General features: G+C 56.3%; 1 protein-coding gene across 1 annotated transcript; it reads right to left on the bottom strand.

The window, feature by feature from the left end:
• Window positions 1–156: 156 nt before the first annotated feature.
• GDAP1L1 (ganglioside induced differentiation associated protein 1 like 1) lies at window positions 157–14,249 on the bottom strand. Its single transcript, XM_069806344.1, has 6 exons — window positions 13,608–14,249; window positions 10,556–10,748; window positions 6,938–7,111; window positions 4,706–4,803; window positions 4,436–4,550; window positions 157–1,559 (listed from the first exon to the last, which is right to left on the bottom strand). The coding sequence occupies exons 1-6, from the start codon at window positions 13,785–13,787 to the stop codon at window positions 1,216–1,218; spliced, it is 1,104 nt and encodes a 367-aa protein (XP_069662445.1). The 5' UTR covers window positions 13,788–14,249; the 3' UTR covers window positions 157–1,215.
• Window positions 14,250–15,064: the final 815 nt, after the last annotated feature.

The following is a 15,064-nucleotide window of genomic DNA, read 5'->3' as shown; positions in this document are numbered from 1 at the left end:
AGCGCTTACAGAAATGAGTGCCTTGGAAGAGGAATACATATTGTTTCCATGTGAGTTTTATACCAAGGCAGTACACAAGAAAAAGCACAAACCACCTGCACATCCCTCTGCCCTTCCTGCAGAAGGATGTTGAACACATTTAGAAATGTGAAGCCGTTACTCCTCCCATATGGTTTATTGAGGATCTCAGTTTTCAAAGCATGAGTAGCAGTGAGGCCCATTATTCTTTCCAACATGCAAAAGGCACAAGAAAGTCATCAATGTGATTCTGTGCAAAGTGTCTCTAAGAAAACACACAGCGAGGAAATGACAGAAAAGAGCCCCTGATGGAAGAGAAAGCCAAAGTGCCTTCAGGAAAGTGCTGAAAAGTTCTGAAAATGGTCATACTTTTTCAGAGTCCAGATATGCTCAGTCGGTGAAAGATGCTTTGCAAATCCGTGAAGGAAAACTCAAGAGACAGAGCCAAAAGGCTTAAAACAATAATCTCCTTCATGTGCCAAAATTCAGGATGGAAGTCAAAATGATTTCTCTCAGGAAAAAAGTGCGGCAGTTAAAGACAGACATTAAATTCTTTAAAAAAAAGCCCACCAAAACCAGACGTAGAAAGTGGATACATTCTAAAAGCAGCTCAATAAAAAATATTCCTTTTAATGAAAATAATTTAAAAAATGGATAGTTGAAGAATGCAAATCCACCTTGACTGTGACCAGCTACTGCACCCTGCTCCCAGGAAAGCCTCCGAGCACAACACCACAACGCCTTCTAGAAGAAGAAAGTCCCCGCTATCTGCATGTGTGAAATGTGGCCAGTGAACAATTTGGAAACACAAACGTACAGGACCGAGTATCCGAGTCCCATTAGTTAACTTGGGCGTCAGGAAACTTCCCGGGGTTCCTGCCTCTCCCACTGGAGCCGGCCGGTGCCGGAGGTGGTGTCGCTTCCCGGTGAGCACGGCTGAGCCCGTGAACCCCTGAGCCTCTTGCTGCAGTTGAATACTTAAACCTAAAAAAGGCATTTACAAGTTGACGCATTTTTTTTTGTTGTTGTTGTTGTCTTATTTCCTTGCAGTATACGTTTCTACTTCTAGACTATGGAATGTTACATTAAACAATATAATTATTCATTACCTTGCTTCAAATTTCATTACAGTTACTGAGGCTTCATCATAATTTCACACAGCACAGAGACACCAAACTAAACACCAAGCAGCCAGCACTAGATGTATTTTTTCTTTAAGTACCAATAAGCAAAATATCCCATTCCCCCCAGAGATCCCATCAGGAAGGAGGCTCCGAAGAAGGAGGGAGGTTTCCGCTTGACCAGCCTGAAGGCATTGGGTACCACTGCGGAGAGGAGAGTGGTATGTATATCTCCCAAAACTTTCCTGAAGGCGAAGCGTTTTTGTATCCTGTCAAAGAAGGACTGTAGGTTGGGTCTGCTGCCATCTTCCCAGTATTTCTTAGAGAGTCCCAGAAACTTGAGGCGGTGCAGGGTGGCTCCTAATAAGACATCGGCCAAAGTAAAGACGCATCCGCAGAGCCAAAGTTCACACTTCTGCCCTGGAGAGAGAGAAGTAAGTAGGATAAGAGGAAACCCTTGGGTGGGCACCTAAAGGCTTGCTCAAAAGATCGACAAAGGCAGGAGCATTTGCATTGGACCTGGGGTGCTTTTTCTCAGCGCTCTGATATCCCAAGAAATCAGACCCCTTCTACCAGGCTATGTGATGGAGGATATGGGGGGCCACAAAGCTGGGAATATGAGATTATCATTTATAGCCCACATGAAGCTACAAATCGCTGTCTGCAAAATGGCTCTGCTGCCTCTCTCTGAAGACAAGAGCAGCAGGAGATGGCATCCTCCCGTACCCCGGAGGCCCCTGGAAAAGGGCCCTTAACCCCCCCTTGAAGGAAGGTGTGGTGCAGTGACCCCTTCTGCTGTGTTAGTGCTCGGGGAGAGCAGCAGTGTTTGTCCTTGGCTGTACTGGGAGCTGTTTCAGGAGTGTCATGTTAACTTGTCCTATTTTAGGGATGCGAGAAATCCTCAGGAATCAAAACCATTTGCTGGCCCAGTCTGGCTGCTCTCCCAGTGCGCTGCTGGGGAGGTCCTGCCTCTGTCTGCTCTCCTGCACCAGGGACCCTGCTCCAGGACACCAAAACTGGCAGCACATCTGTGCTGGGACAGGTTTTCGGGGGAGGCGGAGCTCAGTGTGAATGCTGGTCATGAGGACGGACGCTAAAGCATTGACGGACCCTGGAAATAACCTCACCAGAGAGATGTCCAGGAATAAACCAAGCTGTTGTTAGGCTGCAAGAGGTGGGCTCAGGCCAGGATAGTGTTAAACACTCCTCTGCTGCCATTTCAATGCTAAGGAGCAGGGCTAGGATGGAGCTAAGGCGGATGAAGGGAGGTGTAGGTGAGGAAGAACAACAGAAGGGGCACAAAATCTGGCCCCATCCAGCCTGAGCCCCCGGCTTTGCACCAAATCCTTAATTTTGGGGCTCTTCCACTCTCCTGTGGCTGCTATATCAGGGAAGGAGAAAGAGGCACCTTTATTGCACCCCTGTGCAGGCATTGGTGCTGTAGGGCTGCCTGCAGAGCGAGGCCAGTGGAATTACTGGTAATTAGCAGCCCTCATTTGTAGCCGCTTGGCAGCCTGCCTAATCCGGCTAGAGGCACAGCCCAAGTGGACAGATTGCCTGTGTCTAATTAGTCAATAAATGTTTTCAGTGACTAATGAATTGTGGGGGTTCTGTGGGGACCCTGAGGATGCTTTGGCTCAGAGGTAAGGGAAACGGTGCTGAGGTGGCTGCCTTGCTCCCAGGCACTGCTGCGGGCGAAGGAGAAAGCACGTGTGAGGATGGTGACTTTGGGAGAGAGGCCCTACCCCTCTTGGCTCTGGGCTTGCACCCGCTGCTGAGACCTGGACCCAGCTGTGGGGTGCCCCAGCCCCTTGCACCCCTTCCCAGCACCAAGGTGGGGCAGAAGCACAAGCAAAGGCAACTTGTCCCCTTTGCATCCATGGGGCAACCCCAGTTTGGACCAGCCTGTCCCAGCTGAATGGGGTGCCTGTGGCAGGGGGTCGCCCTGTGCTCCTGCAGCATCTCCCACCCTCCTCCTGCCTGCCCTGCCCTGCCTGCATCGCTGCGCCTCCAGCCGGCAGCCTGGGCTGCGTGGGAGGAGAGCTGCTGCACTGCGGCTCCTGGGAAATTGCCAAAGGGCTGGTGCTTGTGCCCGCTGCTGAGATCCTGACCTGGCTGTGGGCACGGTGGGGGGACTTTGGGGGGCAGGAGCAGCACGCAAGGACCGAAGGCAGCAGAGTGCCCAGGTGCTGGCAGTAGCAGCAGCAGCAGCCACCCCTCTGCTCCAGGCACCCAGGACGTCCTCCAAGGGCACCTCATTAGACTGAATTCTGCTGAGCTATCCCAGCTCTCAGATTAGTTAATGAGAGTGTTCGTTGGAGGCAATTAGGGCAACGCAGGGTGCTGCTGTGAGTGCATCAGGGCCCTCGGCAAATCCCCAACCCGGTGCCTTGCAGGGCCCGACCTCGGCATCTCTGAGGGCCCTTTGGTGTGGCCTCGAGCGTGACGCAGGGCTCCCCATGGCTGAGGCCAGCCCCAAGGGCAGGGGCAGCTGCGGGGCCGTCCCCTGATTAACCACATCTGGGCTCTGCTCCGGACTTGGCACCACAGCGCTGGCAGCCACCAGCCGTTCTGGGGCTGGGGTTACGAGCCCTGCCAGCAACGGGGACAGGAGGATGATGGTGTCAGCCTGGGGTGACGGCGGGACAAGTGATGCCCAGCTGTGCCCATGCATCCCTGTCTGCCAGGGCGCTGGGGTGGCTCTCGGCAGGCACCCAGCAGCATGTGTTTGATGTCGGGGATGGCTGGTGTTGCTCTCTCCCACTTGCTGGCATTTGACGCAAGTCCTGTAAAGGCTCCCACCCCTCTAGGACCTCTCAAATTCCCATCAGGTTTCCCTGCCCGTGCTCCACTGAGATGTGCAGCAGTCCCGCGGCCAGGGGGGTTGGCTGCAGGACATGTCCCCAGCCCTGCGCTTTTGTCAGCCTGTGCTCCTCATGGTGCAACAGCTTGGGGCCAGCCCGCTCCTTCCTGAACCGGCCAGGGCATCAGTCACTGGCAGCCCCTCACTGGGGCGGAGGGGACCTGCCACCACCCTGCGATGATTTTAGAGCTCCCACAGAGCAGCTATGAGGACAGAGGTCCTGCTGTCCCCTTTGGCAAGGGGTGCGGGGGCTCCCCAGAGCAGGGGTGGTTTGCCAGAGGTTAGTAAGACCACAGCTGCAATGACATTGGTACACCCAAAAACGGTGGTCGCCCATGGGGATGTTCATCAGGTGCAAAGCCATCAGCTCTTCCTGGCGTTTCATCTCAGTCTTGTGTGGAAAAACACCCCATAAATGCAGCCCAGCGCCTACCTTGGTACTCCAGTTTCCTCTTCTCCAGCTCGGCCTCAATCTGGTCTAGCACCATCCCCAGTTCACCAAGGATCTTCTTCAAGTAGTTCACGTTGTCATGCTCCAGGATCTTGGCCTGGGTGGAGAGCAGGATTAGGGTGGGGGATGGATGGACGGATGGACACGTGCCCCTGCAACCATGCAGGGACACAAGGCACCAGGTGCCCGTGGAAGGTCCATGGGTCATGTTCCCCCCACCGCCAGAGATGTGTGCGGCTTTGACCTACTTACCATGAGTTTCTTCTGCTTGGAGAGGTAGGGCTCTGAGAGCTGTGGCTCCTCGTCATGGTCCAGCTTCATCAGCTCCGTGCTGGCGTTAGCTAAATGTCCTGAGGGGAGACAGAGGGGCTGGGGGGGCTGTGTTTGGCAGGGGTCGGGATGACCTTGTGTCCGGTAGCAAAGCACCTCGTCCTGCATGCAAAATAGCATTGTGGCACCAAACAAAACGCCCCAGAGAGTTTAAATGGGCCAAATTCACGGCTTGCTGCTGCTGTGCTGCCATATGGGTGGGTGGCTGGGGCATCGCACGCTCTCCTGAGGGCACGTGGTTTCTTCAGCCCTCCCATCCGCTCACGGCAGGCAGCACTGGCTGCGGGGTACAGCAGATCCCCCTCCCTGTCTGTGGCCAGTCCCAGCTCTGTGGGTTTCAGGGTGGGTTCAGCTCTCTGTTTCCTTTGCTGGATTCATATTAGAGCTGCCAGCAGATCTCCGTCTCTTACTGTTTTAAGAACAACCCTGAGCTTCCCCATAACCTGGTTCCTGCAGCTCCATCCCCAGCAGGTCAATCCTTTGGGATGTCTGAGCTGGCTGCCCACATGTGGGTGTGCGTGCAGAGCAGCACGGGGGTGGGGGGGAGAATGCTCCCTCCCGAATGAAGCTGTTCTGCCCGGCTCGGTGTCTGGGGATGCAATTTAGTAGTGTGGAGCCCATCGTGAGCATGGGAGAGACACCCATCCTCCTCCCTCCCAGGGCATGGGGAGGATGCAAAGGGCTTTGTGCAAGGGAGCTAACGGAGGGAAAGGAGCAGAGTAAATGGAAGAAGAGAATACGAGATGCAGAGTAACACCTTAGGGACGACATAAATTACCCGAAGCTGGGCTAATCTCTTCCTGCCAGGGACCATCTGTCTGTCCCTCCTTGTCCCTCCAACAAGGGCTTGGCTCTGCCAATGCGTGGGTGTGGGAGGTGCCAGGGCTGGCTGGGGCGGCAGCCAGCAGCAGGCTGCACACTGCCACAAAATGGTGAAACTCCCTGTTTTCCACCACGAGCCTTGAAGCTCGTGCTTGCTAAGGCTCCCAGCCAGCTCTCCTGGGGCTGTAACTCAGAGGGAAGCCTGGATATCACCCCAGTTTTGTTCCCCTGTTCCCCTTGGGAGAACCTGGCCCTTGGTTCACCGTCTCCTTGGGTCACAACTGCATGGATTTGCCTCAGCACCCACTGCAACGGGGCAGCCCAACCATTGCCTGGGCATAGGGGATGTGCTGGGGAGGAAGGGCACCACAGGCACTGGGGCATCCCACGGACCTGCCCATAGCCCCTCTGTTGCAATGGCTTGGGAAAAATGCCACCATCGAGGAGCTTTGGACAGGGAGATATTTTTAATGACCTCAGCAGAGTGCTGGGGAGGTGGTGCAAGGCAGACGGGGTCTGAAGCCATCGCAGCAGGACCCTTTGGGGAGGGGATGGGCTCTGCACCCTGCATCTGCCCAAGGTCTGGGGGTGGAGGTGGTGCTTTGTGACATGGGGAAAGCCGCCTGTGCAGGGTGCCAGCAGAGGCAGGGCAGATCATGAGATACACCTCAGGAACAGCCTATTTCTCTTTGTGGCTGAGTGCATCTCATTTCAGAGGGACCATCTGTGAACCAGGCAGCTGAAGGGACAGTGGGAGAGGAACAGTGTTTGCTACAGGTGCCGCTTGGGGCCGGAGCCTAAAGGAGGGGAGAGACATGGGGCATGCCAGTGCCCTCCTAACAAGGTCACTTCTCTGGCAAGGGACTCTCTCCAGGAGCAATCCTTGCTGTTGAGTTATATTAAGCATCGTCAATGTTTCATGAGCACTTGAAGGTCAGGTACACAGTCTTATGCCAATTCATCCACTATCTGCAACTCTGGCTGTAGTCACCCACCTCTGCCCTTAGAGCTATTGGAGGGAGAGGGGATGTGCAGGAGAGGGAATCTGCAGGAGAGGGAGCAAATTCATGTGCACTAGAAAGAGCTGGGCAAGAAGCCTGCATGGCCCATGGGAGACACCCCCAAGGCTAGGAAGCCTCTACAGGGTGCCTGCAGCTCCCAGATTAGCTGTGCTTTGCCACTTCCCAGCTCTGTCCCTTCCTGGGAAAGGGGAGACGAGCAAGAGCAGGGTGGCTGGCCGGGCTGCAGAGGCAAACTGAGCCTAAAGGAAGGGCTGGGGGAGCCGTCCTGCTGGCGCCGGCCCTGGGCAGCCCCGCTGGAGAGGCGACTTACTGCGGATCTCAGCGGTCGCGTACTTTGGGATCATGGAGTCGGTGGTGAGCTCAGGGTGCAGGATGCAGCCGTGTGTGTAGGCGTCCATGGGGAGGGAGTCCAGCAGCTCCCGGTACTGCAGCACCCGCGAGTGCAGCAGGCTGCCCGGCTCGGGGATCAGCTGGGTGACATTTTCTGCGAGGGCGAAGGGAAAGCTGTTAGCAGGACCCAGGGGGGCTCAGGCACTCATGAGTGGCTCATTAGCCTGCACTGGACACCAGTGTGCAGTCCTGCTTGAGCTACCTCTATGCAGGGCTGGCTGTGGCAGTGCATTAACTCAAAACCATACCCCATACTCTGCCCTCTCCACTCAGCCCATCCCGGCCAGGAGCGCATCCAGGCCGTGCCCAGAGATCAGCAAACCCTCAGGACCACAGGGACGTGTACACATGTAATTACCCACACGCGCAGCCCCCACGTCCACAGGAGCTCAGGGTAGCAAGCCCTTCATCTCTGCAGCCCCTGAATTTGTACACTGTGGTTTCACATCTCTTAGAAGGGGAACAAAATCTTCCCATTCTGCAGAAAAGAGCTAAAACGCAGGGATTAGAGTTTGGGATCTCCTGAGTTACGCACTTATTACACCAGTGGCAATGAGACACCTAATTCTCTTGAGCTTCCTTGAAAATCCCATTCAAAATGGGTAATCAGGGAGTAGATGACCAAAGACGGAGCCCAGCACGTCTTCCCTGGGTGCTCAGCCGGTGCCTCAGCTGCAGGAGCATCCCTCGCCCCAGCTGGCTTGGCACCTTCCTTGCCTTGTTGGGTTTGTTTTATTCATCTTTTGCGGAGGGCAGTTTGTATCCTGCTCTTTTTATTACACTTTCAGCTCAAAAGACACGGTGGATGACACCACAAGGAGCGAAATGTTGCTCTTGTCTCCAAGAATATCAGGTCCATTTTTTTTATGGGATCATAAAGGTTTATGGCATTTTCAGGTAGCATTTAATAGGTAGTGAGTAAATTGACCACCAGGACTCAGTACACCCAGTTGCCTACATGCTGTCCACAGTGCAGGGCTCACCGCACGCCAGCATCTTGGGCTGAGTTAAGGCACATCAGCAGAAGGACTTTGGCAGACGTGGCCAACACGGCTCCTTAACTAAGGGCCTGAAATGAAAGTTCTGCCCAGCCCCGCTGCCAGCGGCAGGAGCAGGACTGCGGGCACAGCCTGGTGATGCCTGCTCAGCAGAGATGCACAGCTCGCTCTGCCCTGGGCCAGGCAGCATCATGCCTGCCGGCACCTGCGGCTGGACAGGAGCCAGGGAAATTTTGGCAGCTCCTGTATTGCAAAAGTCCTCACAGCTCTGATTCAGGGCTGTCTCTGACCGATGGGCATCAGCATTACTGTCCCCTGAGCAAGGGGAGGTTTTGGTAGCTCCTCCCTGCCCGCAGGCTGCTCGCTGCCTCCACTGCCTGGACTCCAACTCTCCAAGCAGGGATTTTCCACCCGAGAAAAAGCAATCAGCTGAATGAAATAATAATAACTGACCTATAGCCTGTGTGCTCCTTCCATAGGACTCCTGGCCAGCACCTGATGGGCAGGCTGGGACCGAGGCTGGAAACCAGCACATCCAGAGTGACTGCCCTGTCCAGCAGCGAGACGGAGCAACCACAATGAAATAGCAGCATGCTGGCCACCAGCCCGTGTCCTTCAGCACATCCCAGGGAGGTTTTTTGGTGGGATGGTGCTCGCCCTGCCTTTGCACGCCACGGCAGACCTGCACATATGGGCTGCTGTTGCATATACTCAGCAAGGGATGGACTGTGCAAAGGTGGGATGGGGGGAGGCTCAGAAGGATGGGGCTGGGGGTGCAGCCCTTGGAGAAGCCCCTCGCCCAGGCTCTGAGAGGCATTGCCACCAGCCAACTCATCAGTGGTTTCTTGGCACTGCTGGGTGGTGCCCTAGTGAGAAGCACCCTCACAGGTCCTTATTGGCACTATTCACGGATTTTTGGGGAAAGAAAAACATTGCTCATCACACCACCCTTTACTGATAGCTGACCCTCAGTTTGTGTGTAAGCAACTGAAAAAGACCATGCTCCCAGCCCAGGGGAAAATGTAACTCAGTGAATAGACCTTCTTATAAAGGCATTTTCAAGCTCTGCAGGTTTCTGCAAGTTGGGTGTTTCCCCCTCGGACCAACGCCATGGCATCCTGATAATGCTTTTGCCAACTAGCGCTGGTGGGCAATGGCTCGGAGCAGAGCACACAGCAGGGAGTGATGCTCTGGGCCCTCTTCCCTGGAGCTTCCCCTCTCCATTTTTCAGTGAAAAGGTAAGAAATTGCACCTGGCTGGAAAATCTCAATGACAGGAGTTTCCCAGTGCATGGGCAGCACTGTGTCCCCCTCCCACTGGGGACAGCCTGTTGTCACATATGCCGGAACACCTGCCCTTCACAGAGACCGGCTGAAGCTGCTGGAGAGTGGGGGGTCCACAGAGCGATGCTCCCTGCTGCCCCTCGGCTGCCACCAGGCAGGAAAGTGGCTGCCATTCCCTGGGAGCCGCTGCCAGCGTGGGCTCCTCCTGACCGATCCCATCCCCGCTGCCCCGCCGGCGAGTGAGCGTTGTGCCTCCATCGAGCAGCACCACCGTGGTGGGGCTGGGAGAGGACAGCAGCTGAGCTGGCAAGACGCCCTTGCTTTGGGAGCTATTTTGAGATGTTTTTGATGTCTCTCTTGCAAGGGGGATGGATGCTGGGGCGAACGTCGTGATGGCACAGCCTGAGCTCCCTGCTCAGCTTTGAAGCCTCCTCAGTGGAGGGTCCCAGCCCGACAGCCTGCAGTTTTGGGGAAATGAGGGCGAAGGGACGTGAGATGCTGGGGAGAGGCTGCTTGTCGCAGCAGCCCTGCAAATAGCCGCCTTCGAGCGCCGTCTCAGCATCCTGGTGTACCGGGCTCAGCTGGCCGCTGACTGCAGCCCTGCTCCAGGGGAGAATACAAGCTTCCCTCTCCTGGCTGTGCCTTCCTCTGGGTTTGTGTCACATCCTCCTCCCGTGGTCCCCAGACCCGCTGGCTTTGTTTTACTTTAAAGAGGCAGTTTTCTCTGAGGCACAGCAACACCAGCGATGGCAGGGTCCCCTGCCCATGACCAGTGGCACAGGGCTCATTGAGGAAGGGGAGACGGGAGCAGCACCCAGCTCAAAGGCACCTTGTCTCAGCAGGGCCACTTATAAGGATTTACTGGGGTTTTTTGTACCATTACCCAATGCCAAAGTACAAAGGTAGCTGAACTCAGAAGTATTCCCATGGGCCGTGCCCCAGCTGTGGCTCTGGTGAGATGCCACCACGCACCAAGGGAATGGGGGGAAATGTTCCGCTTTGGGAGCATGACCTCCAAGGCAGAAAAAGGGGGCACCCAGCTACAATTGCCCCCAGCGCCTCCCAGCAGCACTTCCAACGGACATTTGGGGATTTCAGCTGGAAATCCTTTGTTTTCATGGGAAAACGTAAAAGTTTGAGGAGGGCTGGTGGCTTGCTGCTCTTCTGGGGTAAAGCAGAAACTTGAAAGGACATTGCATTTCGCAAACAACATCTGGATTAGAGCCAAGTTTCCCCCAAGACACAGCCCCCCCTTACCTCCTGTGAAGTTCTTCTCCATGTAGTCGATGATCTGGTTGTAATCACTGATGATGTTGTCCCTGTGGATGATGACGGGCACCTCCTCCCCCAGGTTGAGCCGCATGAACCAGGGCTCCTTGTGCTCCATCAGGGGCATGCTGACATCCCGCTCCTCGCAGGGCAGCCCCTTCTCCGCAATGACCAGCCGCACCTAGGGTAAGAGGCCGGGGAGAAATGGCTGAGCCCCATGCACCGAGCTGGCCCTGAGAGCCCCACCGCCATCCCATCGCACATCCCTGGCCCTTCTCTGCCACTTAAGCACAGTGATGTGCCATGACACATGCTCGTCCTGCAAGGAGCCAAGCAGCTCTTGGCATGGGGCAGCTGCAAAATCCAGGCAGCCAAGTAAAGATTTCTCTTCCCAGCAAATGGGGGACACCCAAGCCCATCCTAACTTTGCAGTATCGTGGACCACCATCCTCCCGCTGGTCACTGGTGGCCCGTGTGACAGGTGGAAGGGCCAGGGGTCCTGGTGGGCTGCAAGCCCATCCCTTGGCAGCAGGCAGAGAGAGGCAGCAGCTCCCCAGCTGGGGGGAATCAGTGATGCTGCTGTGGGTCCCAGCAAAGCCCAGCACACACCTGAGGAAGAGGAAGAGGAGGAAGCAGCAGCAGCAGAGGCTGCAGCAACACTACACCTTGCATGCAGTGTGTGCTACCACCTGGCTGAAGGATGCCCAGATGCTAACTCAGGTATGTCCCATGCTCGGGGGTGGGAGATGGCTTTGCTGGGCATGTTTTGAGCAGGAAAAAGGTTCCGTTTCACGGAGGGTTTCAAGCAGCCCCTGCACAGCATCACTCCTGCTCCACTCTGCCACCGGCCTGGGGACATCACCCATTGCTTTTGCACCTCCTGTGCCAAAACCACTGCCTTCCCCTTCCCCTGCTGCTGCCCTCCCGCAGCGCCAGGCTAGCGAGCAGCACCGCTGGGGTGGCACCCACCCCTCTCATGGGTGGGAAAGCCGAGTCTAGCGGTGCGGAGGGGCAGGAGGAGGCAGGAGTGGGGCTGAAATTGGGGCACCATCCGCATCGCCCATGGACAGCCCTCAGGGCTGATCCTGCTACTTTGCTCTGTGCTTGAGATGGTGTTAAATATGCACTCAGGGATGGATTTTAGGCTTCTGGGTCATAAAAACCTGACCATTATAAACTAAGTATGTCAAATGAGCAAAAAAACCAAACCTCAGGGGACATGAAAGAGTCACGTCTTACAGAACCACTGAATGAGGGAAAAGCACTTGTTTTCCTCTAACTAGCAGCAGCTAAAAATACAACTTAACAAATATAAGCATTTCTGTGAGTACTTCAGAGTTCTGGGGAATTAGTCATTAATTATTTATAGGGCTGGCAAATTAATTTTTTCTTTTAAAGTCAAACAAGGAAAAGCCTGGGTCTCTCAATTGCAACTTGCTCTCAGGCTTTTCCTCCCAGCTGATGGATAAACCCTGGGCAGGATCACCCAGGGCATCTGTCCCCAAACTCCCCGTGCTTCCCTGTTCTGCTCTCAAACAAGCTGAGGCCAAAGGCCTGGCAGGAGGCAGCTGCTGGGCATGAGGCAGCGTGGGCAGGAGGGCTCAGCTCAGGGGGTAACCCCAGTGCCTGCAGGCAAGGGGAGCCCCTGACAGCACCCCAAGGAGGGGTCCCAGCTGGGGGTGACACAATGTGCTCGGACCCCCTACCCAGTCCCTGCAGCACCGACACGGCTGCTGTGTGGCATCTTGTGTAAAAATCCAATGCTGGCTGTAAAACTCCAAAAATCTCTTTGCAGGGAGGGCCAGATCCGGGCGGGGGCTCAGGATCCCTCCCACAAACAGCCCAGTGCCCATGGAGGGTGGTTCTGAGCAGTGGCCAAGGCAGAGCAGGAAAACCTTTGCCCGCAGCCAGCTCCCAGCAAAACTCCTCTGCAGGGGGGTCCCGTGTAGCCCCTGCCGCTCCCAGCCCTGTGACGTCCATCACACCAGCCTGTGCTTGTCCACCTTCCAGCAAACGCTCTTCCCTTGCAAGTGACCTCAAAAGCAAAGCTCGAAGCGGTGCCAGGTGGCCCGGTGGCTCTAGGTGTGCATGCCCTGTCCCCAGCATCCCCAGCCCCGCAAAGGTGAGGCCGATTGTAGGAAACCCCCTACAAGAAGTGCCTTAAGCGCTGCCGGCGGCCAAACGAGCAAGACAAAAAATAACAGCAAGGCCAGAGTGAGGCGGGAGAGCTGGGCACGAGCATCCCTCGCCGGTGCGGATCAGAAGCTCATTAGTCACCAGCTGCCAGCGGCGGCGAAGCCGACCATGTGCAGCCACCCTGCTGCATTGGGCATCCTCCCCTTTCTTTGTGCCTGCAAGTAGGAATGGGCGCCTCTGCCCCCCGCCTCCCCCGGCCTCCCCGCCGCACTCAAGGGGGCCCTTGGACTGGGGGAACTTTGTCTTCCCCCCACCCCTCAATAGCCCGTTCCCCAGATAACATTAACGGTGTGGGAATGATGGGGGGTTTGGAGCCGGGAGGAGAAGGTCGGGTTTGCTATACAGCTGCTGTGCTGCAAAATGAGCATTTACTATTGCCTGGAAAATGTGATTTCTCCCTGGGGCACCCCAGGAATTGGATTTCCAGGGCGCTGCTGCAATGTCAGGGGTAAATCGTTGCTGCGTGCTGGGGTCCGCTCCCTGGAAGGAGCCTGGCTCGGGGGCTGCCGCCCCCTCTCCCGGTGGCAGGGTGGTCCCGGGGCCCGGCTCAGCCTTTGTCTGCGCTCCTGGCCACGCCAGAGTGGGGCTGTGAGGGAGCACAAAGCCAAGGCGGCTCCCGCCACGATCCCAAAGCAAAAGCAGGCTTTGGCTGAGCCCCCCCCGTTCCCTCCCCAGGCAGATGCTGTTACAATGCAGAACTGCAGGTACAAAAGAGCTGCCTGGCCACAGGCTGCTGCCCTCGGCAGCCCTGGGGACGAGCCCCTCGCTCTCCCCACGAAGGGGATGCCCTGGGGACTGGAGGTGATTCCTCCCTGGGAACCCGGCCGAGTGATTGTTTTTTTACCTTTTGTGAGCTGAAGGACTGGGTCCAGTGGTACAAAACCAGTCTGTCCTGGGATTTGAGAGCGGGGTCTGTCGGGTCCTGGTTTTCCTCCCCCTCCGTGGATTTCCCTGCGTCGTTCTCCAGCGCCGAGATGGGCCACCAGCTGCAGTTGGTGGGAGTAACATTATTGGGAGTCGCCATGACAGCCTGCGAGCGAGCGGGGAGAGGGACGAGGGAGCGAGCGGCACTAGCCCAGCATCACATGGGCTCCTGCCAGCAGCATCACTCCTGGGGCAGCTCCATCTCCCCGGCTGGGGTGGGCAGCGCGGGGCGGTGGGTGCCGAGGGTCACGGGAGACGATGGTGGCAGCAGCGGCGGTGGTGTGGGTGAAATCGCAGCCCGTCCCCGCTCGTGGCGGGGCTCCCACAGAAACGCGCAGGCATCGCTTCGATAGGCGAGTCAGCAGCGGAGGCTCCTGCTGCCTGCCTGCCTGCCAGCTCGGCAATCCGGGGCAGCTCCAGCCCCTGGGGCTCCTCAGGAATATTTTGCAGCAGAGATTAAGATTTTTTTTTGACTCGTTTAGATATGGCAGATATGTAATAAATAGCCACATTGATGGATACTGGCTTTAAAACGCCTAGCAGGTGTCTTGCCTGCCTTGCAACCTTCATGGAAAGAAGTGGCAATGGCCCTTTAAAGGTATTCAGTGAATTTTGGAGAGCACAGATTAATTACTGCCTAATGGGCATTATGTAGTCTGTACCGGGGTAGAGCCCAGGAGCCCTCGCTGTGTACCAGAGCCCCGGGGTGCTGGGCCAAACCGGACGAACCCTCCTGCACCAAAGCAGGCACGGTCGGGGGTCATTTCCAGAATTAACAGTAGCAAACTGGCTGGGTTTCCATTGCTCAGGGAGCTCCAGAAGGAGCTGCTGCTCTCAGGGCGCTACGAGCATCACCCAGAGGTTTGCAGGCAACCGTGTGTAGGCAGCTGACACCTTTCTGGGCACAGCGACCTGGACATCTGGGCCTGTATTTTATGACACTGGGCTTCGTCATGCTCCATCTCCAGCAATCTGGCAGCCTGGCGATAATTTCCCACACATGGGACTAGCCGCCAGTGCCAGGGGGTAAAACCAGCCTGGTTATGGGGGTTGTAGAGGCAGGTTTTGGAGAGGATGGACGTGAGGGTTCTGCAGGCACAGGGAGCCAGCTCGCGCCTCGGGGCTGCAAGAGGGCTCTGGGTGCGAATGCAGCTTCTCCATGTGTTGCTCCTGTCTCCACCCACGCTGGAGCCGGTGAGGTTGGAAACAGGGGAGGGTTTGGGAGAGCTGGCTCAAGTGGGGAAACTGAGGCACACTTCACCCAAGAGCACTGGGAGGGAGCGGGGCCAAACTGGTACCCAGCTGCATCAACATAGCAGAAGGAGCAATTTTCTGGGGACTGGGAGGTGAAAATGAATTCTTTGGTGTCGTGATGTC

This window comes from Haliaeetus albicilla, chromosome 2 (genome assembly GCF_947461875.1).
Source record: "Haliaeetus albicilla chromosome 2, bHalAlb1.1, whole genome shotgun sequence".
Classification (NCBI taxonomy): Eukaryota; Metazoa; Chordata; class Aves; order Accipitriformes; family Accipitridae; genus Haliaeetus; species Haliaeetus albicilla.
This window is presented reverse-complemented; position numbering and strand designations above follow the sequence as displayed.

Bases quoted from the DNA above. Each gene is read 5' to 3' on its own strand.
- GDAP1L1 (XM_069806344.1), bottom strand. From the start codon at position 13,787: ATGGCGACTCCCAATAATGTTACTCCCACCAACTGCAGCTGGTGGCCC. The intron at 10,749-13,607 runs GTAAAAAAACAA...CTCTTACCCTAG, and splicing joins AGTCCTTCAGCTCACAAAAG to GTGCGGCTGGTCATTGCGGA. The intron at 4,804-6,937 runs GTAAGTCGCCTC...GTCTCCCCTCAG, and splicing joins CGCGACCGCTGAGATCCGCA to GACATTTAGCTAACGCCAGC.